Source organism: Trichomonas vaginalis, chromosome I (assembly GCF_026262505.1).
Source record: "Trichomonas vaginalis G3 chromosome I, whole genome shotgun sequence".
NCBI lineage: Eukaryota > Parabasalia > Trichomonadida > Trichomonadidae > Trichomonas > Trichomonas vaginalis.
This window is the reverse complement of record NC_067203.1, coordinates 26,459,353-26,485,229: the sequence shown is the minus strand read 5'-3', so window position 1 is coordinate 26,485,229 and position 25,877 is coordinate 26,459,353. Positions and strand designations below refer to the sequence as shown.

Sequence of the window (25,877 nt, the reverse complement as noted above, 5' to 3'; positions counted from 1 at the left end):
GATAAAACCAGCAGCTTTTGAGTTAAAGAAAACCATTGACGCCTTAGTTGTTCTAGCTGGTTTTATTTCAATGTATAACGCAAAAATGAATCCGCAATGTTCAAAATGTAAAGCAGCAATAAGAAAATATAACTACTCCGTCAAAGAGATAGAACGTATGAGAAACGACTATGCAGACTTAAAGAAAGAAGCAGAAAAGCCAGCAGAAGATAAAATGGATATGTTGACATTTCTTAATAAAAACTATCCAACAGCAGAAGATTTCCTTTTATCTGACGTCAAGAAGAAGTATAAAGAAACCTTCGGCATTGTTAAAACATTCGATGTACTAAAAGAAGAAATAGAAGCTACGAAATTGTTTAGAATCTCACGAATTCATAACGTTTACCATGTAAAACGTTTATAAAATAACTGGGGTAGAAATGAGGTTAGATATCGGGTTAGATATCGGGTTAGATCTAACCATCTACCCTAAAATATATTTTTGGTCAAAGCTTCCACGAGAGAAAAGATTCCTCATTCGCTAAGGATTCCAAAAATGAAAAAATCATTGATTTCGGCTGAGAAAAAACAGCAAAACCCTTCTTCCACGGGAACAAAGAAATAAAGAAGAAATAAGGTAAATTTTTTATTTATTCCCGTGGAAGATAGAGCACTTTTATGACGCTTTTTATTCACGACAAACAAGACAAACAAAGAAAATAAGAAAATACGGCGCTGTCGCGGTTCGAACCACAGACCCTGACCCCTCCATAACACCACCTTAGACCACTGTGCTACGTAGCCTGTCGACATAAGATTTTATAAATTGCATATTTGACGTAAATTTATTTCCATCTAGCTTCCCACCGCATAAGATATTCATACGTGTTTGTAAGACATTCATTAAACTTCTTTTCTATTGCATCTAATCTTGCGTTATTTTTTTCAATAACTTGTCTGTATTCTTCATCATCTCCAGCAGTGTTTGGGTCTTCACGTTTAAAATATTCATTGTTAACCAATTTTTTATCTACAAATTTTATTAGTGTTTGATTCACTTCGTTATGATAACGGTCATATTCTTTCAATACGTAAGTGAAGACAAAATTCGTCGTACCTTCAATCTTAAAGCTTAAAGAACTTTCAACACAGTTTTGAGGGTCTGTCAGTGCGTCAATGAGATAGTATTCGAAGTCAGTCAATAATCTTTTAAAAGTCATTTCATACAGGATAAAATTTAATGTTGTGAAGAAATAGTGTTTATCTCAGAAAAAATAACGCTAATTTTTTTCTAACAAATTTTTTTATTTTGTATGTAAAGACAGTAATGTCAACATCAGAGAACACAACAACAGTTATAGTCCATGAAGCTATAAATGAAGAATACGAGTACATACAGTATAACAAACAGTTACGTCTCATTCGTTCAGTCAAAGATGACATGTACCAAATGCAAAGTATAATGAATGCTCTTCGTTCTACAAAGCAAGCATATCATTGGTTTGAAAACCAACAGACAAAAGAACTTTTAGAAGAATTTCCTCATATGATTGCTTCCCTCGGAAAACCGAGGGAAGAGATTCCGTATGAAAATCGCAAGAATTTGGCTCCTGGTTTGAAAGGTTATTATGTTCATAGACTTTTAGTAAATGCTGTAGCAATGTGGGCTTGGCCCCGTTATGCTTGTTATATTTTCATGATGTTAGATGAACTATATAAAGCAGAACGTGGAGAGATGGAAAAGAAACTTCAAGCAAAAGATGAAGTCATTGAATCCAAAGAAAAAGCATACAGAAAGAATACCGCGTTCAGTACCAAAAGGAAAGGAAAAGAGTTTATAAGTATATGTATATACTGAAGAGTTGGAAATGAAGAAGATAAAGATATGGTTATGTTGCATTTAGTCAGAAGAAACAACAAGAGTTTTATGACTTAGCTAAAATATATAAATCTGACAGAAACTGGTTCTATCGTGAAAACTTACGATTTCAATGACACCGAATGAGCAAATAAAGGAAATTGTCAAATACTCTTCCTCAAACACACTATGACATCAAAGGTTGCACATACTTACATTCAAAGAAGACTTAACATTACTGAAGGAAAAAATAACAGAATATTTCGATAACTTCAAAGAGGAGAATGAAGTCACGACAACATTAACGATGAAGTCACGACAACATTAACGAAGAGAGAATGAGGTGAAAAAAGAGGTGAAAAAACGGGTGAGATCTCACCTCTTCACCTAAAATATATTTTTGTGCTATATTTACACTCATTTACGAAGAAGTCATGAATCCTACGTCAATTATGTTCGACACTGTAAGCATTAACGATAACATTAACGATAACATTCATTTTTGCATTAATCCTGCTGTGTTGTCAAAATGTCATGTTGTCATCATTTTTAAGAGAAGTTAATTAACCTGGTGACACATGGTGACGCAGTGACACCATCAGTTCTTCAAAAATAAATTTGCTTAAATAGCTTCAGGGTCTATTTCTTCAACCATTTCACTTCCTTCGTCAATGTCAATAGAAGCTTTTTCAACCTTTGGTAAGAATTTCTGTATAACATCTTTGTTCGTTATTGTCTTCAGAGATGAAGGATAATATTTCACATTTGTTTCACCCTTCTTATATTCTTTCTGTTCGGAAAGATTTAAAGCAATACTGAAGAAGTCAACGTTAGAGTTCTTTATGACAGTATAATGAGTATCTTTGACATTCACGAAGAAACTCTTTTGTTTCAAAACTACTGCTAACTCTTGTGAAGTATAACGTTTGCGGTCAATGACGATAGCTAATGGTCTGACATACTGACCAAACTTAGATTCTTTCACAAACTTCTTGTTAAAGATAACATTAACATTTGAAGCATTATTGAACTCATTCTTGATGGCAGTAGCGAGAGCATTGTATGAAAAGAACTTGCAATCTTGCATGTGTTTCATTAAAATAAAAATATTAAATTATTTTGAAAAATAACTTAAAAAAATCTAATCTAATTTTTTCAAAAAATATTTTTTTATTTCCTACTAAAGATGTATCGGAAGTTGTCTAAGTTAGAACACTCGGAAATAAAACAACTTCTTACAGAAGCTAATATAGATGTTGCAAAGCATTACGCAACAAACAAAAAAGCACTCGCTGACTTCATTAAAGACTATAATGGTGCAATAAGTTATGATAGAATTCATGAGTTCATAAAGCCGCAACGCGGCGAGGACGAAGTCCGTGCAAGAGCATTTCCTTTAAATGACGTTGCTATTGACTTATATCATAGACGTTCAGTACCTCATGAAGTAAGAAGAGAAATGTTTGACATAACAAATGCAAACGTTGGTGAAACAAGAAGAAGAGACGACACACTGAAACAACAGAGAAGAGAGATGTTTAAAAGTGCTATAGAACAAGTTCGCAAAGCTAACGATGTCCTTCGTTCCATTGACGACAAACCAAAAGAAGGTGAGAGATGGTTAAAGAAAGATGAAGAGAATAGGAAGAGGAATGTTAAGACAGGCAATAGACTCATTGACTTTAACATCGAAGCTTTAGATGAACCAAACAGAGACTACTTACACAAACATTTCGGTAAGGTTTTCATGAGACTCTTAGAGAAAATTAAAATAAACTCACAACAGAGATGGATGGTATGTTATAAACTTGGTGGAAAGTATGAATGTTCTACGTTAAACCTCAATAATATTGGAACATTACTACATCAGCTCTTGAAGGAGAACTTTATATCAGAGATAGAAGCAAATGCTGCAGGTATTGTTGAAATGCACTATGACTTCTTCTTGACAAACATAAAGAATCTTACCGAAATAAAGATGTATGATTTAACAGAATATGAAGGCTTAACGATGTCAGATGTAAAGAAAGGCAAACCAAAAAAGAGACCATATAGAGATGAAAGCACACTGACAAATGACCAGAAAGCCATTTTGGAAGCTCTTAAGCAAACAGGAAACCCAGCACTTATAGAAAGCTTTTGGAAAGATAATGGTGAAAAGAAGTTTTATAAGAAGAGAAGCGGTCAGTTCTGGAAGTATCTTTGCACATTACCTATAAATCTTGAACGCTACCAAATCTTCAATGAACTGAACAAAAGAACTGCAGCACTTATGACAGAAGACAATTGTTTCGTTTATGCTTGCATTCAGGCTGGAGTAGATGAAGAAACTATTGACCACATGAGAGAAGTCATTCGTGTTAGAGACTTTCCTCAAAGTAAAGTACAAGAAATTTCTGACGCAACAGGTATAGCATTTAATGTTACCATTGGTTACTTCAATGACTCAAGACATAATGAAATAAAGAGATACATACCAAAAGAATGTAAACTATTCGAACTATTGACTTACTTCTTGTTGAAGACCACTACATGCTAAATGAAAGATTACCAATGACAACATATTTCATTCGCAACTATATAGAAATCTTGAAGGAGTGTGGTGGAATGAACATTGAGAAACAGATGAAGATTTATACAAAGAGAGAAGATAAATATGTAGTTCGTTATGATAGAACAACACCGTTATGGGATGTTATGAAAACATTGTGGGAGTGCAAATATTTTGAACCTATTTCTTATGGAGAACTTTTCACATATACGACTGACTTATATAAACAGAACCTTGCACCATTTAAAGATTTGACATATGCTCCAAAGTATTGTGTACAACTGAAGAAGAAAGCCGAGTCAAAAGAAGTAAATAAAAATAAGTGCAAGTTCATTCCTGAGCACGTTTTCTTTGCTGACTTTGAGTGCAGTACCGATGGCTTTCATAAAGCTTTTAACATATGTTACGACAGTGAAGATGGTTCAGTGAGTGAAAGCATTTGGGGTCAGAACTGTGCAACAGAATTTTTGGAACGACTTCCTGACAAGAGTTTAATATATTTCCATAACCTCAGTTATGATATAAACTTCATCTTAAGACACATGACAGAAGTGAAAGGAACTCCCATCATTAAAGGTTCACGAACAATGCAAATAACTGGCTTATATAAAGGAAGGGCAATTATTATAAAAGACTCTTACAGTGTTATAAATAAGAAGCTTAAACTATTTCCTGCTATGTTTAACTTACAAACAGGACCGAAAGAAGTATTTCCATATAACTACTACAGCAGTGTTTTGTTAGCAAATGACAACAGAACTGGTGTCATTTCTGAAGCATGTAAGTTTATCCAGGATGCGATACATTCATGAAAAACATAGATTCCATCAAAGGTTGCAGAATAGATGAGAACCACTTCGACTTAGAAAAATATAGCACATTTATTGCAAACAAGATGTAAGAATTTTAAGAGAAGGTTTTGTTAAGTTCCGCAATGACATATTGAAAGAATTTGATTTAAACGTATGACTACGTTAGTATTTGTTCTATTGCTAACAAATTGTTTGAGAACAGAGTGTACTTCCCGAATGGAAATTTATATGACCTCTCAAATAAACCAAGAGAATTTATTTCACGCTGTATTCAAGGTGGAAGATGTATGCTGTCAGATAACATGAAACAAAAGAGCGAAAAGAAACTCATTGCTGACTTCGACGCTGTTTCATTATATCCATCAGCTATAGCAAGACTTTATACTTTAGAAGGTATTCCAAAGGTTATGAAGAAAGAAATGTTAAGCACAGAGTATCTCATGAGACATTTATTCGATGACGACCAAAAGGAACCCATTGGTGAAAAGTTTATGTCTGGCTTCTTTGTTCTCATTAAGATAACAGAGATTGGAATACATAGACACTTTCCTTTAATAGTTTGTGACCCTGAACTAAATCCAGAACTTAACGTTCCCAGAAGTTCAAACACTTGCTGTTTAATGTATGTTGACCATATAACATTACAAGACCTCATAAAATATCAAGGTGTCAAATGTGAAGTGTTGCAAGGATACTATTACGATGGAAACAGAGATATTAGAATAAGAGATGAAGTAAAGAAGTTGTTTGAGTTAAGGTTAAAGTATAAGAAAGAAGGAAATCCTTTGCAAGAAAATATAAAGCTCATTCTGAACAGTATTTATGGCAAAACTATTCTATCTCCTATTGAGTCAAAAATAACCATAGTAAATGACAAAGATGCTATAAGATATGCCATCAGAAACTACAACCATATAGTGAAGTTCGAAGGTTTGGATGGTTCAGATAAAACTATTTTCAAGCTAACGAAAAGCATTTGCAGACACTTTAACTTCTGTCCACTTGGTGTTAACATTCTGTCTATGTCGAAGAGAATAATGTGTGAAGTATTCTGTACTGCTGAGGACTTAGGAATGGACATCTTTTATAGCGATACGGACAGTATGCATCTCTACACTGAAGATATCCCTCGTTTAGCTGAAGAGTTTGAGAAACGTTATGGAAGAGTTCTCATTGGTAAAAACCTTGGTCAATTTCATAGTTCGACTTTGCAGAAATCACAAAAGATAAACAAAGTTTAGCATACAAGTCAATATTTTGTGGAAAGAAGACTTACATAGACTTACTCACGAATGATTTAAATGAAGTTGCATTTCACTGCAGAATGAAAGGCGTGAAGCAAGATGTTATTGCTTTAACCGCTAATGAAATGTTTCCTGACTCTGTTCAGTGTTTCTATGATGAAGATAAAGGTTTAATGGTTCCGCAAGGAAAATTTGACAAAGACTCTGAGTTCAGTGTTATGAAGTTATATAAAGCACTTTATGACGGTCAAGAGATTGGATTTGACTTATGTAAGTCTTCTAGTCCTTGCTTTGCTGAAAAGTTTAACTTCTCAATAACGACTAAAACAAGCTTTATTCGTAAGTTGAAGTTCTGAGGTCATTTATTTTTGTCAGCAATGAGACCATTCATGATAAAAATAAGCCGCTAGCGGCAAGGGCGAAGCCCATGTGGTCATTTACAATACTGCGATGGTAGAGTTTAAGAGTTGTGCTTCAATGTAGAGACAGTCCTTATGGTCTGGAGGTAAGAACACTGGGCAGTTATGGTCATGAGTGGAGAACATGTCTATCCAAAACTCACGATTGAAGCCAGTTAATTTATAGTATTTAGGATTTGGCAGTGGTGTAGTTCTTGTATGACCAATGAACTCATTTTCAACTCCCTTACTTAAGTTTGAATATAATATAGCTTGCTTTCTATCCCAAATGCCAGGTGTTAAATCTTTGAAAATTCATTTTTCCTCGGAAGCATTGCATCATAATTGAAAACATTCTTGAAATCATCACTTGGTTCAGAGATTTGAAATCTTATACGTAATGGATTTTCTTTCTCTTTAGCTACTTCATTGAATGGTGAGAATACAACAAACTGACAGTCATGAGTTCCATCTTCATTTTCATTAAATTCATAATGAAAGTCTATAAGTTGTGGCTGACTACCTTCTTCTTTCAGTTTGTGCAAGAAACTCACGTAAAGGCTGTAAAGTTTGTACTTCAATGTTAAACTTTTTCTCGAACATTTCATTAAATGAAATCATACATTGCAACAATGTTGTATCGTCTTTAAAGTATTTGTATATGTGAATGTTTTGGGCGCTTAAAGACTGTTCGTCATTTTCTATCTCGACTTGAAGTATAAAGTCAACCTTTCTGAAAGCACGTGTTATATACATAGATGTTATGCCAATGTACTTCTCTTCATTTATGTTCACAATCCAGTCTGTTGGAAACTTAAACGTTACTCTGTTCCCCTTTATTTTGACGTCAGGGTTTTCACTACTGAACGCAACAGATAAAGGTATTTGTCTATACATTTAGTTCGGATAAAAATAAACCATTTACTCTTTCTTTGCTTCAGCTTCTTTAGCTTTTGCTTCAGCTTCTTCTCTAGCTTTCTTCGCCAGCAAACGTGGGTTCTTTTGTCTTCCAGCAGCTAATGCAGCAAGTTGTTTTTCACTAAGTTTTCTCTTTGGTCTCTCTGGCTTTTGTTCTTGTTTTTGTTCCTTCAGTTCGGATAAAATTTGCTCACGAATTTCTTTCTTCAATGCTTCAACATCTATGACCCCTTGGGTCTTGTCCGTAGGGCTTGTCTGAGTCATTTGACTGCAGATAAAAAACAAAATTAAAAACTTTAACCGATGTAAAATGAGCTTGTCAAAATCAGAGCGAGAGTCTATTATATTAAATGACGCAAGAGGAATACAACATCCTTTCTATTACGTAAGTCAGAGTAAAGATGGTAAAATATACGTAAGAAAAAGAAAGGTTCCATTAGCGAATGCAGAAAGCGACAACATTAAGGTGCATGGCAGGGCGAAGCCCATATAAAACCTTCTGTTCAAACTGAGCACCAATAGAACCAGAAGAAAAGAAGCCAGATGTACTTTCAATAACGAACCAAGAGCTTATTGCAAAGTTCGTGAATTTCATTGAAAAACAAACCGAGTCAAAGAACCCTGACCCACCAGTGAAAGAAGTTGAGACAAAAAGAATGTACAGTTCATTGAAAATGTCAAGAAACAACTTCCACCACGAATGCCAAGAAGAAGAGTGAGAATAATGAAGTAAATAGATATTTTTATCTGAAGTAAATACATGCAGAACGAACAGCTAAACGAATTTACTCCAGCAGAGCATATTCATCAGATTCGCTCATATTTCGATATCATAGACAATGCAGTTCAAATTGGTGACACTAATAGAAAATATTCTGACGCAAAGATTCCATCACAACCTGGAACTGCTAAAGATAACACATGGGTAACATTCAATCTCTCACCTCCTGGTGAAAATATGTTGGACCTTTACAATACATTCATTACGTATAAAATGGAAGGTCAATTTATTGTAGATAAAGAAATTGGTTCAGGTTCCAATAAAACAAACCCACCAGGATTTTGGATTGGTTTCGATGACGCTTTCTATGCAGTTGCTGGATATCAAATCCTTGCAAATGGTCGTATCGTATATTCTCAAGACAACGCAAGAGAAGAAGCATATATAACTTCAAACTCACAAACTACCGAACAAATAAAGAAAGTAGATGTTTTCTCAAAGACTCGACATGAAGATGTATGGAGTCATTCGGGAACATGCAGAACAGGACAAATTGTTAGTGGTCCAATTACAGCAGGAAAATCATTTGATTTTAAGCTTCGTTTAAGAATTCCTGTTAGAAGATTCCTTCCATTAGAAGCTATTCGATTTATTCCAGCTTTTGCAGGAAACATTCAGCTTAAAGTAAAGTTCAGTAGCGACGCCTTACAATGCACATCTATATCTGTAAATGATATCATTGTTTTCAATCCAACTCTTAAAGTTGCATTTGCTTCAGATTCAAATCCACCGACAAATAAATTTGTTCCATGGAATGAACCATTCACTATGATAACGAAGGCAGTAGAAGCTAGTGGAACAGTTACTATTACAACTGTAACCAGCAACTATTTCGAACAAAGATGGATTTTAATGAATGTTTCATTCATCCAAAGTCATTCTCTTTAGACCCTAACATTTATACAGAACTTGTAGAACATTATACAAACGAGGTTTTATGTTTTCCTGTTAAAGTTATGGATTGGATTCCTATGGACGGTTCATTCTCAAAGAATACAGATAGTTCAAGTGCAACATTTACAGCAGCTTATACGCCTATTAATGTTAAAAGTATTTGGGCACTATTTAGAAAGAAAGACAACTATTATGTTAATTTTGAGAACCCTAAGTTTAAATATCTTCAGCTTTCCATGGGAGCTTATGGAAATATGCCTGCAGAACCTGAAAAATCATATGGACCTGTATTTTATGAAATGGTTGCGAACGCCTGCAATACAAACAATGATATGATAGGATTTAATGAAGATGTTATGAGGTCATTGGTGGATGATGGTAGTGTGGAACATAAATGGGATAGCTATGACAACACACATTTCTTATGTGGTTTTCCAACAGAAGTGGACTTTTGCTTCCAGCAAGGTCAAACATCTACTGCTCCAATAACATACAAATTGTCTGTTAAAGGACCTATTGAACTAGCAACTGAAAACGTACCAAAGCCACTTATTGGATTTATGAGGGATTGTTGCTTTGCCATTCAGGTGCGTGCTAATGGCATCCCAATAATAAGATTAGATGACTATAACTTAGCTACGGACGACGGTGAGGAATAAAGGATGAACGTTTATTTTTAAAGCTTATAAATGAGTTCTTCATCAAGCTCTCGTGAACCTTCACCATCTATGAAACAAACTTTACCAAACGATTATGGAGCACCTATTGAATATTTCTTACGAGCCGCACAATGGCAAAGAGCAGTCTCACCAAGGTTAGGTGTTCCACCAGCTCCTGTCAAAAATAGCATTTGGTCAAGTCCTTATATAAAATATGGTCTCCCACTAGGTTTGCTAGCTACAGCGGGAGCAGTTATGATGTTGAAAAGAAACAAAGCAAATGTTGTAAATAATACTGAAGTAGCTGAAGTTAAACAAACTCCAACACCTTCACAAGCAAAACCTTCAATGACTCCTGAACCTATGGAAGTACAAACTCCTGTTCAAAAGTCAACTCCTAAACCGACTCCAACATTTAAACCAGAACCTACTCCTCAAATAAATCGTAAAACTCCTGCGTTTCCTTACTGAAAAAAATAACGTTATTTTTATTTAATATTAAAATTTTTATTTGATTGAAATGACAAATAAAGTCACTGAAGCAATGAAACAAAAGTTTTTGGTAGAATACATTAAATCAGGAACTATTCCAGAAGGTTTTTACATTCATACTATGAAGGATGGTAGAGTTCAGTTTAGAAAGATAAAGCAACCATTAGATAAAGAAGGAATTTTGAGAAAGATTAAATTTCATGAGGACAACATTGCTGAACTTAAGAAGAAGTTAGAAGAGTTGGAGAAAGGAAGAGAGTTATAAAGCAATGAATTCAACAGGGTGAAAAAAGAGGTGAAAAAACAGGTGAGATCTCACCACTTCACCTAAATTTATTTTTGTGCTATGTTTTCATATGTGTGAGGGTGGTGATATCATTAATTTTTAAGTTTATTTTTTATTTTATTTTTTATTTTATTTTTTATTTTATTTTTTATTTTATTTTTTATTTTATTTTTATATAAATGACGAAAACTATTGAGATAACAAACTACAACGGTCATGAGTTCAAGAATTTGTTCTTCGTTCCTCGTGAAAATACATTCTATCAGATACGAGGGAGAAAGGGTAAAGTTAGTTTGAGCGTTTATGAAGGAATGAAGAATGGAAAGTTTATACAAGCATATGATACAAACGGTAAGCGTGTTTCATTAGCTTTGTCAAAACTTACTAACATTTATTTTGACAGTGATTTTGACTCTGACGATTGGAGTGACAGCAGCGATACTGAAGAATATGAACTATTGTGTGAAGCACAGCAATGGGAGGAGTTGCAATACTTTTGTAAATGAGAACATTAGTTGGAACGTTAGTGAGAACGTTTATTTTTTCATTAGTGAAGTCGTTTGTGGCTTTGTAAATATTTAAGGTTAAGTTAGTGTTGTCGTTTGTGTTGTAAAATATACGTTAACGGTTTCGTAAAGTGTCAAATTCATATATAATGAGTAAGGTGGAACACAGTGCCACCATTCACTTGATATGTTTACTAACTGAAGTTTCAATTTTAATTGTCTTATTCCACTCTTTACTTCTAAACGGTAAGTATCCATGAGGTCAAGAGTAGCTTTGGTAGCTTTAAGTGGAGCTATCTCTTCTTTGACTTGTGCAATTTTGGTTGCAATTGTGGTTTGAGCTCCTTCAAGTTCGCCGTCTATGTCGTTCTCAACACCTTCAACCATAGCTTGAAACTCTTCATCGGTCCATTGAGTTTGGTGTGGGACGAATTTAACTTGCTTCATTCAAAAAATGAAAAAAATGTTTTTACTCTAAACGTGCCATATAGATGGCTATAAGTGCTTTGTTATATGACTTCTTCTTCACATGAGTCTTTGGCAACTTGAGAGTTCTTGTTGGAGTTGGGTCTGGAATTTCAATTCTCTCTCGAGCGCGCATTCCCCACTGTCTTTCTTGCCACCATAAACTGTGTATTGACCAAACTTGCATTTACAGGAAGACCGGTCAATACAAGGTTCACAGTTGAAATAGTTGTACTCATACCTGGTGAGTACGAGTGTGAGTAAAAACATAAAAAAAGTGAGTTAAAATGAGATGTTTACTGAACTGGCTGAATGTCGCCTTCACAGGTTATGTAGAACGGCTGACCAGAGAAGTGAAGGAGACCCTTGAGAATTTGGTTCATTCTTGGGAAAGGGTTCTCTCTGTTTGGAAGTAGTATCCAAGGACGCTTGGCAAAGAACTTTATAATGGCTTCCTTCTTTGCTTGCTTTATGTCGTCGAAAGGAGTGCCTTCTGGTACCTCAATTGGAATTCCAGTCGAAATCTCGAGATTCAAGGCAGCCCTTCCCGTTATCCAACCGTTAACAAGCTTGCCTTTTACATTCTGCCTGAGGAAGTCTTTAACAAGCTCGTTAATTTCAATTAGGTAAATTGCCTCGTCGGTAGGTTCGACCTCGACCATTGCTACTGTCAGAAAAAGTACTGCTACTGTCAGTAAAAGTACTGCTACTGTCAGTAAAAAGGAAAATTTGAGAGGGTTTTCGACGATAAAGTACTGCTACTGTCAGTAAAAGTACTGCTACTGTCAGTAAAAGTACTGCTAGTAGCAGAGATTTTTATCGTTGTGGTCCGACGGTTAAGCCACAAACGAATGTCCGACGTCCCACCAACCGAGTCCATTCCCAAACCAGAGGAACCTAAAGAACCACAACAGTCTCCTCAGCAACCTCAGTTCCAGCAAGTACCTCCGAATTACTACCAATTTCCACCTCAAGGTTACTACCCACCACAAGGCTTCCCGAACTACCCTCCTCAGCCTATGCCTTACTTCCCCAACCCATGGATGTTCCAGCAAGCTCCACCCCAGCAATTCCAATTCCAATCTCAATCGAAGAGAGACCAAGACTTCGAAGAAGGTCTGAACCGCTTACGCAAAGAGTATGCTACAGCTCCAATGGAAGACGACAGGCTTTCAGTCTCTTCCATCAAATCGACCGATTCGACTCGTACCACAGATTCGGTCAAAGACAGAGACGACTACCTCAAGCAGTCTGAGAGACTCTTCATCCTACAACCATTTACAGTTGGAGCTCTCAAGAACATGCGCAATTACGAAGGTCAGACACCAGCTGGAGACCGCAAAACAGACGTACTCGCAAGAGCCGTCCAGCTCGTCAAAACAAAGACGGAGATAGTCGACTTCATACTTGCAGCTTGCCCTTACAAGTAAAAAAATAAACAATTACGAATTAAACTTTTTACTCTTTCTTTTCTGAGTTGTTTAGAGCTGGTTTCTCTTGTAGAAACCTTTCGTACTCTTCCATGGTCATGTAATTGCGAATTTGGTACGCAATTCCAGGTTCGTTGTTTTTGAACCTGATGTATGTAACGCTTCCATCCTCCTCAGGGAAGTAAGCTGCTAACATCTGACCAAGTTTTCTCGGTGACTCGGAGCTCATAAAATGTCACTTTTTAAACGTTAAGTTTTTAGTCTTAATTTACCTTTGTTTGTCAAGGTAGTATTGGAGTGCAATTTCTCCAAATTCTCTGTGTCGGAGTTCTTCAGCATTTTCCAAGGTGTACCTGGAGAACTCAAAGAAGTTGTCAAGAACATACTGCCATGCTGCTCTTCTGAGTTCGTCGGTATTTGGAAGTGTTGCACCTTCGAGTCTTCGGACATGAAAAAATGACACTTTTTCTATTAAACTGTTTTGGCGTTTCTCATGAGTGAGTATAGTTCTGCCGAACCATTGGAAGAGAAGAAGTACTCTTGCTGGCAAAAGACAAAAATAGTTGCCTTAGTTGTCATTGCAATTGTACTCGTAATTGAATTCATTGTACTTCTCTTCACGTACATAAAACTCAGCAATGGTATTTGCTTCGCGAAGAGATATCCTTACTAAGACTAAACACTTACATTTTTCAAGCTTGACTTTTTACAATTTGAACTTTGTTTGCGTAGATATGAATTCTGAAAGAAGTATGAGGGTCTTGTATGACTTTGTACTTCTCCCATAGTTCATGTCTGTCAAACTTACCTGCCATGGACTCTTTCATAAGTTCCATGAAATCGTCTTCGGACAATCCGGGGAAAAGTATTATGTCAGTAAGTATTCTTTTAACATCCTTACTTAAACTCTTTGCTGTCTGTACACAAATGACAACTGAGATGTTAAAGTGTCTGAGCTTCTTAAGAATTCGACACATATCTTGTTCTCTGTTCTTTAACAAAGGATGAGAAGCAAAGTCATCTAAGATAAGAAGACATCTATGAGGGTAAGTCTTCCATTCGTAAGATTGCAATTTCTTCGAAATGTATTCTATCTCTTTCTGTTTGTTTCTGAAGTGGTGTTTGTCTAATATTCTCTGCATTTCCTCATTAGGTTCTTTAAACTTAGAATTTATATACTCATTTATAGCATTATACTTCAAAACTCTTCTTTGGTACTTCTTTATCCAATCTAACAACTCAGTATCCTTTATACATACTAACTTAGACTTCTTTATAATATCTTTGAACGAATTGACGGTTTGGTCAAATTGACCAGAAGTCGAACAAATAACAACTAACTCATAGAATGGGTTCTTCTCATCTAGTTCTTGTTGTTGTGCAGCCATTTTAAGATAAGTGAAAGTCTTACCCGACCCAGGTGGTGCAATTAGACCTGTTATACCATTCTGAGCAAATAAGAACTTTTCATGTATAGGCTTTATCTGAGCATTTTCTAACTTCCTCTTGTTCTTGTTTAAAACATTCTCAAATTTCTTGTCAATGTCAGCAAACTTTTTTTCTAACATATTTTTAGAAAAATTAAAATTTTTATCTTTTAGAAAATGTCTAGCGATTTTGCTATCTATATTCGAGACAAACTTTTTGACAGCAAAACATCTGTAGACCATAAAACCTTACATAGTGTAAACAAGAAAGGTGAATTTGTTCTAAAGTTCTGTTTCTGGGAATATGACAAGAACCATAAAACATTAAGCAGAGAAGTCTTTAAGTTTGTCAATGACAGACTTGTTGACAGAGATGACGCCTCTTGGAGAGATGAAGTCCAACAAAAATTCTTAGAATGCAAAGAAGACACATGCGCTGTTCTTGAAGATGAAAAAGAAAACAGAATAGATGAGCTATTAAAGGACAAAGAACTTTTACATAAATATGGTTCTGAGAAATTTGACGTCTCACCACCAGAAAAGAAGAAGAGAGAAAAGAAAGAAAAGAAAGTAGAAGAAGAGAAGAAAGAACTAGAGCCAATTCCACCGAAGAAGAAATTTGACATGTAAAAATAAAATTTTATTTTTAGAACATTTCTGGGTCAATGTCAATGTTCTCTTCCTCTTTAGGAGTAAACACTGGCTTAGACTCTAAAATCTTTTTACCCAATTTACCTTGAACTTCTACAACTTTAGACTCATAATATTCATAGTCGTCTGTCTTCTTTGGTTCATAAGGTATAACAAGTTTGTATGCTTTGCCTTCTTTAAGGTTTGAGAACCTTCTGTCAAAACTTTCTTTGACTGTTAACAAACCTTCTATGTCTAAGTCTTCAAATTTCGCACCATTTTTAGTCACAATAGCAAACTTAACTGGTTCGATGTTCCAAACTTTGCTGAATGAAGACTTTTCAAAATGGTAGAAGTAAACATTCAAATATGTGAATGGGTCTAGTTCTTCTTTAAGTCCTGACATGTACTTGTTTACTGAAATATATTTCGTCATCTTTTCTATCGGATAAAAAATATTTTTTTAAAATTTACTCAGAAAAAATTTTCTTTGTATATACACCATTCTGAACATCTAAAAGACTTTTGACATTTGCCAAGAATGTTCGTTTAGACGCTGGCATATAACCATACTCTTGACAATATTGTTTATATTCATCATATAAAGACTTTTCATCTAAACACTCAAAGTCGCTTTCTTCTATGAACAGTTCATATACACTCTTGTTTGCTTCTAACAATGTTTGTCTCTCTTCGGTATGTGGAATTTGTCTTGGATTGAACTTAGAAATATCTAATGTCATGAAATATGAGAAAAAACCAGAATTTTCGAAAAAGTGACACCAACTATTAAAGTTATTTTATTACTAGATTTATTTACAAATTATAAGATAATATCATTAACCGAATATATTTTTAATATAAATAAAAAACTTTTTTTATACAAAAAATTACAATCAATCGATAAATATTATAAAACATTTATTCCAAAAAGATTAAGTAATAGGTGGGATCCTGCATATAATATAATTTTATGTCATAAAGTTTACAAATTTTAGATGGACCACAGTGAGAATGTGAGTGGTTAATTTAAAGGTGGTCTGATAAAGATATCGAAGCTTACTCAACACAGCATGAAGCAGTTTCTAATACACAATCTTACTAGTGGTGTTTCGGTCGCCAGCGCTCTCATAGGGGTGCTGATTCAAAAACCACTACTTCAAATTATTCAACAATACTCAATGCAGCATGAAGCAGCTACTACTGCTGTATCTTACTGGTAGTGTTTTGGTCGTTGGCTCTTGCACAGTCTCTCAGATTTTCAAAATTTTTTTTTCAACACTATCTTGTTTCGCTCTCAGAAAGCTATCCTACAAAGACATCGAAGCTTACTCAACACAGCATGAAGCAGTTTCTAATACACAATCTTACTAGTGGTGTTTCGGTCGCCAGCGCTCATAGGGGTGCACCGAAATTCAATTGTTAATGATATCAATTCACAAATTGGAATCGAAGATCAGTATGAAATTTAAAATATAAATAAATTTTAATTATATTATTTTAATTTTTTTTAAATAAATATACATATATAATATATACATATATAAATATATACATATATAAATATATACATATATAAATATATACATATATAAATATACATATATAAATATACATATATAAATATACATATATAAATATACATATATAAATATACATATATAAATATACATATATAAATATACATATATAAATATACATATATAAATATACATATAAATATACATATATAAATATACATATATAAATATACATATATAAATATACATATATAAATATACATATATAAATATACATATATAAATATACATATATAATATACATATATAAATATACATATATAAATATACATATATAAATATACATATATAAATATACATATATAAATATACATATATAAATATACATATATAAATATACATATATAAATATACATATATAAATATACATATATAAATATACATATATAAATATACATATATAAATATACATATATAAATATACATATATAAATATACATATATAAATATACATATATAAATATACATATATAAATATACATATATAAATATACATATATAAATATACATATATAAATATACATATATAAATATATTTATATATATAAATATATAAATAACAAAATACAATCAAAAAATAGTGTTTGGAAATTTAAGGTTAAGTGTCACTTTTTCGTAAATTCTACCACACTCTCTAACAATGTTTGTCTCTCTTCGGTATGTGGAATTTGTCTTGGATTGAACTTAGAAATATCTAATGTCATGAAATATGAGAACAAGTGGTTGTAAAAGTCAGATGTCAAATATTCTGACAAAGCGTCAAAATATTCTGTATCTTGCATATGAGAATCTGACGTTCTGACAACTACATATCTTCTGTCAGAACTTTCTAACTTCATCGGAACAGCATTGTTTGAAACCATAATGAAGTTTGCAACATTTTCACAAACTCTTTGGTCTTTATACTTCTTTCAACAACTCCAACTTTGTCTGTTATAAGACTCTTCAAAGCATCTGAGTTCAAAACTTTTGTTGTATCTAACTTTGAAGTTCATTGCAAACTATAAGTTTCATATTCTCTATTGAGGAGTTAAACTTGCCACAGATGTTTTCTAAGTTTGTCATATTCGGATTCGAATAGCCCTCTAACAGTTTGCACAAAATATCTGTAAAGAAAGTATTTTACCAGTTCTTGTTTTCCAATTATAATGAGAGCAGTTTCATTTTTAGCACTTGGATGTTGTAAGATATTTGCAAACCAACATAAGATATACTCATAGACTCTTTCGTTTCCATTGCATATAATTTCTTTGACATGGTCTAACCAAGCTTCTATAATACTGTGTTTCCATTCTACTTGTTCGTATTTATATCCAGTGAAGATAGAATAGAAGTTTGGAGAAGGTGTATAGAACTTTATACCTCGAACTGAAAAATCTTCTAACTTTGACAATAAGATATCCCAAGCATCTAACATCTTCATTCCAACTTGTACAACTTTTATTTTCTTAAGTTTCTGTCTACATTTTGTTCAGACACTATTGTTGCTCTTGGTTTGTTAAAGACAACATCCCATTCTTTCATGACATAACATTCTGGGGCAGAGTCAACATAAATGACTAAACGTTTCAAATTCTCGACTGCTTTGTTATAGTCTCTAAATGGACACATATTTCTGAATGCTTGGAAGTCATAAAAATCTGAAACATCGATTCTGTACATTTTTATAAAAATAAAAAAAATAATATTTTTTTATTCTTGACTTTGTTGTTCCATTTGTTGCATTTGTTGTTCTTGAGCTATTTGTTGTGAAGTTGTTCTTGTAATACAATACTTTCACCAGTTGCATCTTCCAATTCGAAACTTTCTGCCGTCATTGACAAATACATAGGACATAAAAGTTTTACAGGAACAAAGTTTGCGTCAACTAATGTCAACGTTATACTTGCCAAAGTGTTTGAGTTCACTAAGGTTGAAAATTCTGCATTCGAATGAACAATAGGCAAACCAGCAGAGAAAGTATTGTTTATACGCATAAGTATCTTTTGGTCATAATAGTTTCTGTCGACATTCGAATAACACTTTGAACCTAAGTTTGAAACAATATATAAGATTGGTGTGCTTAATGTCAATGGAATAGACATTCCTTGTATGACACCTTTTCCTGTCATAGGAAACTGTTGGTAGTAAAAACCAGAAATAAGTTTTGTATTATAGCTCATATCGTTTATAGTAAACTCAGTCGGACATCCAAAATAATGAACCTGCTCTAGTTGCAGCACATGTTACACCCGTACTTAAAGTATTAAATAAGTTCAACAAAACCTGTTGGTGGTATATCTGAGTAAGTATCTTCAAAGGAGTATTTTTTACCATTCACAACAATAAAGTCTTCTGGTGTCAAAAGAGCAAAACAGGCTTTAGTCGTCATTGTGTTTAAGGTTAGTTTACAATATCGTCCTTGAGGACTTTGTAAGTTTGTTGTTATAGAATTATTGACTCAGGGTTTTTAGTCGTAATAATATAAACATTATGTCTTCTGCCATTTACTTAGCAAATAAATTTTAATGAAATGTTGTGGTCGTCAAATATTTTTATAACGTCTGGGAAACTATATTTTAAGTTCAACGTTTCACCTCCTTTCATAACGTATATCTTGTCAATGACATTATATGAAACACCACAGCAACCAATGTCGGGTTCTATTTCTTTGATGTTTATATCGTCTGCCTCTGTCAAAAGTTTCAATAGTTCTTTCAAAACTTCATGAGGTGCAATGACATATGAGTTCACTTTTACAGGGTTGTGTTCGACCAAGTTTAACATTATACTTAAAGCTTGACAAATCTTCTCCTGAGTTTGAAGTTTGTCTTTCAGTTGTTGGTAGTCGTTTTCGAATATCTGCAACAGAACTTAAGTCTCTGTTAACTTCAGGATATGTTGGTTCTTTTACAGGAACAATTGTTATACCATCTTTGTCTTCGTATGGTTTCCCCACTTCAACATCTCTGTCTTTGACATTGACAATAACACTTTGACTGTTTGTTTGAGTTGGTGAATTTAACTTCACATCTGCCACCGCCATTAAACCTTTTGAAACACTTACGCTTCTATTTTTCGGAAATGACATTTTACTTAGAATAAAAGATGGACGTATTCGGATATCTTATTGAATTGAAGCAGAACAAAGTTTATACTCACAAACAATACAAATACATTGACAGAATAGTTCTTACACAAACAATGGAAAATGTTATAGAATAGCAGTCTTTGCTGAACCTAAATATTTTCATAAAGCAAAGAAAGTTGGTATAACTGAAATGGTGAAAGTTCTTGAAGCAGACAAAAATATAACTTCAAAACTTACAGATATTTCTAAAGGTAAAGTTTATCTTACAATATTATGTCAAAACTGGCGTACTGTCAATATTTGACGGAGAGAAGTCAGTTCAAGAACAACTTACTGACGCTGCTGCCAAAATCTGCTCGATGGAAGCTGTCGTTATGCCAATCTGAGGGCCCCCAGCAGGTTTCATCGAACGAATCTTCAAAAGAGCATCTTCCGTGAAAAGTGCTATTGGTTTTGTAAACTTCTTTGCTCTCATTCATCTGGACCGTCTCTGTCACCAGTATATTGTATTTGAACTGTACAACAGTTGAAATACCACCCATAAAGTCTTTCTGAGTCAGCAAATGGAATGCCAAGCCAAAAGTTTGAACGGTCTCCAATTTGTATATTGAGTTTTTTTGACCTCCTGTATGAGTCCATACTTTCACATATGGCATAATAGAACTTTGCATTTCAGGGTTAATGGTTGTTGTGAAGTTGTTGTTAAAGTTCATAGCATCTAATGTCAAGTTGTATGACCTCATATCCTCAACTGTAGAATATTCTTCTCTTGGATAATATTTGCCATCTATGTTTATATGATATTTAATACCAGGGTTGTAGAAACAAGAATAGTCATTTATAGTTCGTCTGAACAGTACAAACATAGTATCTGCATGTTTCATTGCAGTTGTTAAAGCAATATCTGTTCTTGCACCTGCGGCTCCTGGATTTTGGTTTCCAACTTCACCTGCAAAGTCTTTGACAGATATTTGGTGTATAGGGAACATAAGTGGAACTGCAATATATTTGGCAGCTAAAGCATTTGAAATATCTGGGTCCAACATATAGACTGCAAGTCTGCTTTCTATTCTCTTGCATTCAAACTTTTCGCATGTAAACTTAACTGTGTCCCAAGCAGTTCCAGCAGCATTGAAATAATAGTTTACTTCATTGTTGAAGTTTGAGAAACCAAAGTCTAAGTCAACTTTGTCTTTGCAAAATTCGGCGAATGTTTCCTGAGCTGTTGCTTTGGCTTCAATAGTGAATGGGTCTTGTGTTGGTGCAATGACTAAGTTATTTTTGCTTGGAGTAAGTTCAATAGAAATTTTTCCTGCCCAGTTTGGTAAGTATCTTAAGAACCTAAAGATGAGGAAAGATGACAAAGGAACTCTAAGTTTCAGTTTTACTTTGGTTACTGCTGCTGCAGTTTGTCCAGAAAGGTCAACATAAACTCCTGGAACGTTAGGGTCAAGTCTTCTTATTTTCTCAATAGTTGCATACTGGTCTGTTTGTTCTCTAGCTTGTGGTTGTACTGAGTTTCTCAAAGCGAACCATTCATAGTTTGCCCATGTTACTGTTTGAACTAAGTCAGAGTTAGAATATATCTTATATCCCATGAAAACTTCTGGAGCATATTGGTATCCGACATAGAAAATTCCATTGCAACCTTTCTTGTCAGACAACTTGGCAGAAGGTTTTATTTCAATGTCTTGTTCCACGTATAAGAATGAGTTGTCAATAGAAATAATATGAAACCTGTCGCAAGCAATATCTACTGTGGTTGAAGAACCTTCTCCAAACTCACCTACGTTTCCATAAGAAACAGCAGTTGTATATTCGTAAGTTCCAGGAACTATTTCTGACCTTCTAATGGCATTGTCGCATTCGTTATACCATTCAGAAACATTTCCGTTCATGGCATCCAAAACTGTTGGCGTTTATTCTGAGCGGCGTACATTTCATATGGGTAAAAATATAGAATAGTTGGATTTATATGTCATAATAGAACCCACTCGGACCAAGCTTTACTTTCTTCCTGACTGAGTTTTTAACTGAATCTTTAACTCTTCTTTTTTCCTTCATTGCCACTACTTTCACTAGATGAGTTACTTCTTCACTACTTTCACTTTGTTCTACTCTTCTCTTCTTCTTTGGTGTCGCTTTTGGTAACTTGCCCTCTGCTTCAAGTTGTAGCATCTTTGCCTCATGTTCACCTAGTATGTTGTAAATTTCCCATGTCCTTTTTGCCTTTGGGCTCTGGTCGCCCATCTAGGTAACCTATATCCTAGAAAGATTTTGTCATAGTTTGTATTTGAGTCTTCGCGTATTGTTTGCATGACTTTCCTGAGTTTCCGGTTCAAGCTCTTCAAATATAGCTTGTCCATATGGAATAAGCTCGTTATCCAAATATATGTTTTTGTAGCCATTCTGGTTTTCTTTCCATGTAACCAATAATATCTTTTGTGAATGGGAAAGCTTTTACCCAACGTTTCAGTCTTGCGTCGTTTATTTCTGTATTGGTTTTATTTTGTCATGGAACATGTTTTTCAATACTAACATTTCATTTGGTACTGTCCATTTGAGTTTTCTTAAATATTCATCCTTCTCAGTTCATTGTCTGCAAAGTAAGTTTTTATGACATTTTGCAAACTTTCGTTTGCAAGGTCATGTACAATAGGTTCTCTTCCTTCTCTCTCCCTAACTCTCTTTCTAAACTCTTCACCAAATATACCATCTCTATGGTTCTGTGTAGTTCTTTGAGATAAATGTTCTAGAACGTCAGGTGTTATATTTCCCAGCCATGTTCATTTCATACCGGTCCAAAATATCTGCATCTTTCATATCTTTCAATGGCATTAAAGCCGCGCTGAAAATACCAGTTATATCTGGTTCACCATTCAATTCCATTGCGTCTACAACTTCTTGGAATTGAGGTTGTAAGTTTATGAACCACCTATCCGGATTAGCTTTATGACCCCATCTCATTGTAGTTCCATAGTCTGCAGAAACAAAAGTAGGTTTGTTTCCATATTGGTTAGGTTCTGAATGAACTTTAAACAATGTTTCATTTCTATATGTTTTGTTGAAATTTAACCTTTTATTTTCACCGAGTTCAGCCAAAGATTGAACGTTATAGGTCGTAAGTAAAAAGGATTATTGTATTTGCGTACATTTTCTTTCAGTACTTCCATTCTATGCTGAATATTTTCATCTGATGTTGGAGTCTTTTGTATGTCGGTGAACATTTTTCGATATCCTTCTACTATGTCAGCCGAATTTTTCTTAGACTCTTGAAAGATTCCATATTCTCCTCATACTCTTGTTGAGGGTCAAGATTTTTCGGCTGTTCCAAATCTTCATCTAGTTCTGTGAAGTTAGTTTCCAAAGGAGGGACTTGTTCGTTTCCTTCAGGCTCTTCTAGCTGTTGTTGCTGAACTATTTCTTCCATGTCTGGTTGTATCTGAACTTCTTCCTGTGGAGTTTCTTGTACCTCATCTGGTGGCATTTCATATATTCCGAGACCATTTTTAACAAGTTCCCTATCTAAGTCATCCGGACTCATAAACCTTTCTTCTTTCGTTCCGTCTCTATTTTTTACGCGTTTCATGAAGAGAGTTGAATTATCATTTAGCTCTGACATCAAATATCTCGGAGTAAATTCATTCATGTCATTTGGATGATATGCTATTAAATCATATCCCTTTGCGAGCTTGTATTTTCCAGGTTTGAGATTATATCCGATTTTATGCTGAACCATAAAGCTAAATAGGTTCGGGTCAGTATTTCCTTCCTTGAACTTTCTAATAGCTTCTTTATATCTGTCACTAAAGTCAAGAGTATCTGGGTAACCATAATCTTCCTTAAGCATTTTTAAGAATTCTTGGTTTCCTTTTTCTCTACTTCTTTTATGTCCTTGCTCTGTTTGTGGTTGCTGTGCAGGGTTTTGAACTGTTGGTTGCTGTGCTGGATTTTGAACTGTTGGTTGTTGTTGCTGTGCTGGATTTTGAACTGTTGGTTGTTGTTGTGGTGCATGCCTGTGTCTGTGTCCATGTGACGATGTAAATGTTTTAGGTAGTCCTGGTGCAGGTGCTTCTCTTGGAGGGTTTGGTGGTATATAAGTTCCACCAGCTGGCACATATGTTCCATCTGCAGCATAATGTCCTACCTGACTTTTCATTTTTAAGAAAGCATTTACTAGGTCTGTTTTGGTCTGTTGTAACTCTTTTTCTTGACTTTCCACAACAGCTGCTCTAACGGCGTCATAGGCACTTTGAACTGCCTGTCTCGTTGCTGCATCTGTTATTTTCGTCATATTTTGTGCTACTTCTCTTAACTCTTTGTCGAAACCTTCAGACTTCAGTTTCTTTCCAGATGAGAAGTCGTTCACTAGTTTCACCTTACTATGAAGAGCTTCGAAGGCATTCTTAAAGTCAGCATTCATTAAAGCTTCATTTGAACTGTCTTCATCCGCTTGTATTTTTGTCCTTATTGACCCTATAAGTTGGGCTGCTTTAGCGTTGGCTTGAGCATCTAACCAGTCATTATTAGCTTTTATAATATCTGCGCTTTTCATTGCCTTTTGCATGGCTGCGTCGTTATTTTTACTTTCTTGTGCTAAGTTTTCATACTGCACGGTTTGGTTTTGCAACTGTAAAAGTTTTTCTGCCTTTACATTTGCTTCAACTTCTTTTTTATACTCATCGCTATCCATATATGTCTTCATGGCTTTTTGTTTTATCTCTTCATCTTTCAGTACTTTATATTGAGTAGTATGGTTTTTCAAATTTATAACATCTTGTTCCATTTTTGCTACTTCTGCTGCTTTTTCTGACACTTTTTTCGCATATTCCTCTGTACTTAGTTCTTTCGGTTGTTCTTCTTTCTTCTTTTTCTCTACGTTTAACTCATTTAGTTTCTTTGTCTGTCTGTCATATTCTAGTTTCTTTTCGTTTTCACTTATTTGTTTCTGTATGTCTATGTTTGACTTTTTGACATCTGTTATTTGATTTTTGAGTGAACTCAAATTCATTTGACTTTGAGGGTTATAAGCTGTTCTGTCTGCAGCTCCACCATAGCCTGCCATTTTCGCTAAAAGTGCCGCTCTTAAACCTCCACTCTGTGCACCAATAACTCGGTTTAAAAGCATAGGGTTGCTTGACATTTGTTGCAACATAGTGGGGTCATTCATCATTTGTTGTTGCAACTGTTGTTGTGGTGTCAGTTTTACTATTGGATGTTTCAATGCTCCCTTCCTCTTACGTATATTCTTACGTAGCTTACGTGGCATTTTAAGTGAAGTTAAAAAGCGGTTTTTGACAGATGTTTATATGACACTTTTTGTTCAGCACAAAAAACTACTCGGTCAAAGTGTTGTCAGTTTTGTAAAATAACCGTCTTATCTCATTCTATAAGGGAGAAAAGGCTTCTCAAAGTATACTTCCTTGGAACGCCTGTAACTTTTCCTGTAGCGACGATAGACCCTTACTTGTCCGGACAAAGTTATACTATTTTGAGTGCTCTACAAAAAAGTCAACGGCGACGACTCTCAAAAACCGTTGTGTAAAAAGTTTTACCGTTGGACAAAAAAGTATATATAGAAAACAAAAAACGTTTATAGTTCATTCAATATTTGAGATAAACCGTTTTTCCAACGGTAACTATTAAATAAAATAAAAAATAGAGGGGGTTACTGTTGACGAAAACGGTTTATCTCAAATATTTAAATATCTGTCTTTTTTGGTCAGTTCATTTTTATCTAATGGAAGCCAACGCTGTTAACCACAATTCAAACATTAACAATTCTCAACCGCTAACCAAAGCCAAAGCCCCACTCACCTTAATATAATATCTTTACATCTACTCTTATTTTCAAAGAACGGTAACGGTGGTTTTGTAAAATTCATTTATATATA

At 34.4% G+C, this 25,877-nt stretch overlaps 9 protein-coding genes and 10 pseudogenes across 19 annotated transcripts, besides 2 other annotated features; 8 read left to right on the top strand and 11 right to left on the bottom strand.

Annotated features, from left to right (window-relative positions):
- Nucleotides 1–11,581: part of a mobile genetic element that runs on past the window's edge.
- Nucleotides 1–23,007: part of a mobile genetic element that runs on past the window's edge.
- TVAGG3_1054320 lies at nucleotides 1,310–2,182 on the top strand (annotated as a pseudogene). The gene has a single exon. A coding segment is annotated over exon 1 (873 nt).
- On the bottom strand, nucleotides 2,463–2,936 carry TVAGG3_1054310 (uncharacterized protein; the record flags this gene model as incomplete). Its single annotated transcript, XM_051255833.1, has 1 exon — nucleotides 2,463–2,936. One exon carries the CDS (start codon nucleotides 2,934–2,936, stop codon nucleotides 2,463–2,465), a length of 474 nt encoding a protein of 157 aa, XP_051081407.1.
- On the top strand, nucleotides 3,027–5,203 carry TVAGG3_1054300 (annotated as a pseudogene). The gene has a single exon. A coding segment is annotated over exon 1 (2,177 nt).
- TVAGG3_1054290 lies at nucleotides 5,491–6,803 on the top strand (annotated as a pseudogene). The gene has a single exon. A coding segment is annotated over exon 1 (1,313 nt).
- On the bottom strand, nucleotides 6,885–7,448 carry TVAGG3_1054280 (annotated as a pseudogene). The gene has a single exon. A coding segment is annotated over exon 1 (564 nt).
- Nucleotides 7,767–8,358, bottom strand: TVAGG3_1054270 (annotated as a pseudogene). Its single transcript has one exon. A coding segment is annotated over exon 1 (592 nt).
- On the top strand, nucleotides 8,524–10,097 carry TVAGG3_1054260 (annotated as a pseudogene). The gene has a single exon. A coding segment is annotated over exon 1 (1,574 nt).
- TVAGG3_1054250 (repellent protein 1 family) lies at nucleotides 10,128–10,568 on the top strand (the record flags this gene model as incomplete). The annotated part of the gene is made up of 1 exon (XM_001291824.1): nucleotides 10,128–10,568. The coding sequence occupies one exon, from the start codon at nucleotides 10,128–10,130 to the stop codon at nucleotides 10,566–10,568; it is 441 nt and encodes a 146-aa protein (XP_001291825.1).
- On the top strand, nucleotides 10,618–10,854 carry TVAGG3_1054240 (uncharacterized protein; the record flags this gene model as incomplete). Its single annotated transcript, XM_001291825.1, has 1 exon — nucleotides 10,618–10,854. One exon carries the CDS (start codon nucleotides 10,618–10,620, stop codon nucleotides 10,852–10,854), a length of 237 nt encoding a protein of 78 aa, XP_001291826.1.
- TVAGG3_1054220 (uncharacterized protein) lies at nucleotides 12,698–13,276 on the top strand (the record flags this gene model as incomplete). Its single annotated transcript, XM_051255832.1, has 1 exon — nucleotides 12,698–13,276. One exon carries the CDS (start codon nucleotides 12,698–12,700, stop codon nucleotides 13,274–13,276), a length of 579 nt encoding a protein of 192 aa, XP_051081406.1.
- Nucleotides 13,305–13,505, bottom strand: TVAGG3_1054210 (uncharacterized protein; the record flags this gene model as incomplete). Its single annotated transcript, XM_051255831.1, has 1 exon — nucleotides 13,305–13,505. One exon carries the CDS (start codon nucleotides 13,503–13,505, stop codon nucleotides 13,305–13,307), a length of 201 nt encoding a protein of 66 aa, XP_051081405.1.
- Nucleotides 13,969–14,844, bottom strand: TVAGG3_1054200 (protein of unknown function, DUF4106 family; the record flags this gene model as incomplete). Its single annotated transcript, XM_001312600.1, has 1 exon — nucleotides 13,969–14,844. One exon carries the CDS (start codon nucleotides 14,842–14,844, stop codon nucleotides 13,969–13,971), a length of 876 nt encoding a protein of 291 aa, XP_001312601.1.
- On the top strand, nucleotides 14,881–15,333 carry TVAGG3_1054190 (uncharacterized protein; the record flags this gene model as incomplete). The annotated part of the gene is made up of 1 exon (XM_001312601.1): nucleotides 14,881–15,333. One exon carries the CDS (start codon nucleotides 14,881–14,883, stop codon nucleotides 15,331–15,333), a length of 453 nt encoding a protein of 150 aa, XP_001312602.1.
- On the bottom strand, nucleotides 15,350–15,769 carry TVAGG3_1054180 (protein of unknown function, DUF4108 family; the record flags this gene model as incomplete). The annotated part of the gene is made up of 1 exon (XM_001312602.1): nucleotides 15,350–15,769. The coding sequence occupies one exon, from the start codon at nucleotides 15,767–15,769 to the stop codon at nucleotides 15,350–15,352; it is 420 nt and encodes a 139-aa protein (XP_001312603.1).
- On the bottom strand, nucleotides 15,804–16,076 carry TVAGG3_1054170 (Poxvirus D5 protein-like family; the record flags this gene model as incomplete). Its single annotated transcript, XM_001312603.1, has 1 exon — nucleotides 15,804–16,076. The coding sequence occupies one exon, from the start codon at nucleotides 16,074–16,076 to the stop codon at nucleotides 15,804–15,806; it is 273 nt and encodes a 90-aa protein (XP_001312604.1).
- Nucleotides 17,519–18,575, bottom strand: TVAGG3_1054160 (annotated as a pseudogene). Its single transcript has one exon. A coding segment is annotated over exon 1 (1,057 nt).
- On the bottom strand, nucleotides 18,606–19,399 carry TVAGG3_1054150 (annotated as a pseudogene). The gene has a single exon. A coding segment is annotated over exon 1 (794 nt).
- TVAGG3_1054140 lies at nucleotides 19,404–19,938 on the bottom strand (annotated as a pseudogene). The gene has a single exon. A coding segment is annotated over exon 1 (535 nt).
- Nucleotides 21,255–21,881, bottom strand: TVAGG3_1054130 (annotated as a pseudogene). The gene has a single exon. A coding segment is annotated over exon 1 (627 nt).
- Nucleotides 23,008–25,877: the final 2,870 nt, after the last annotated feature.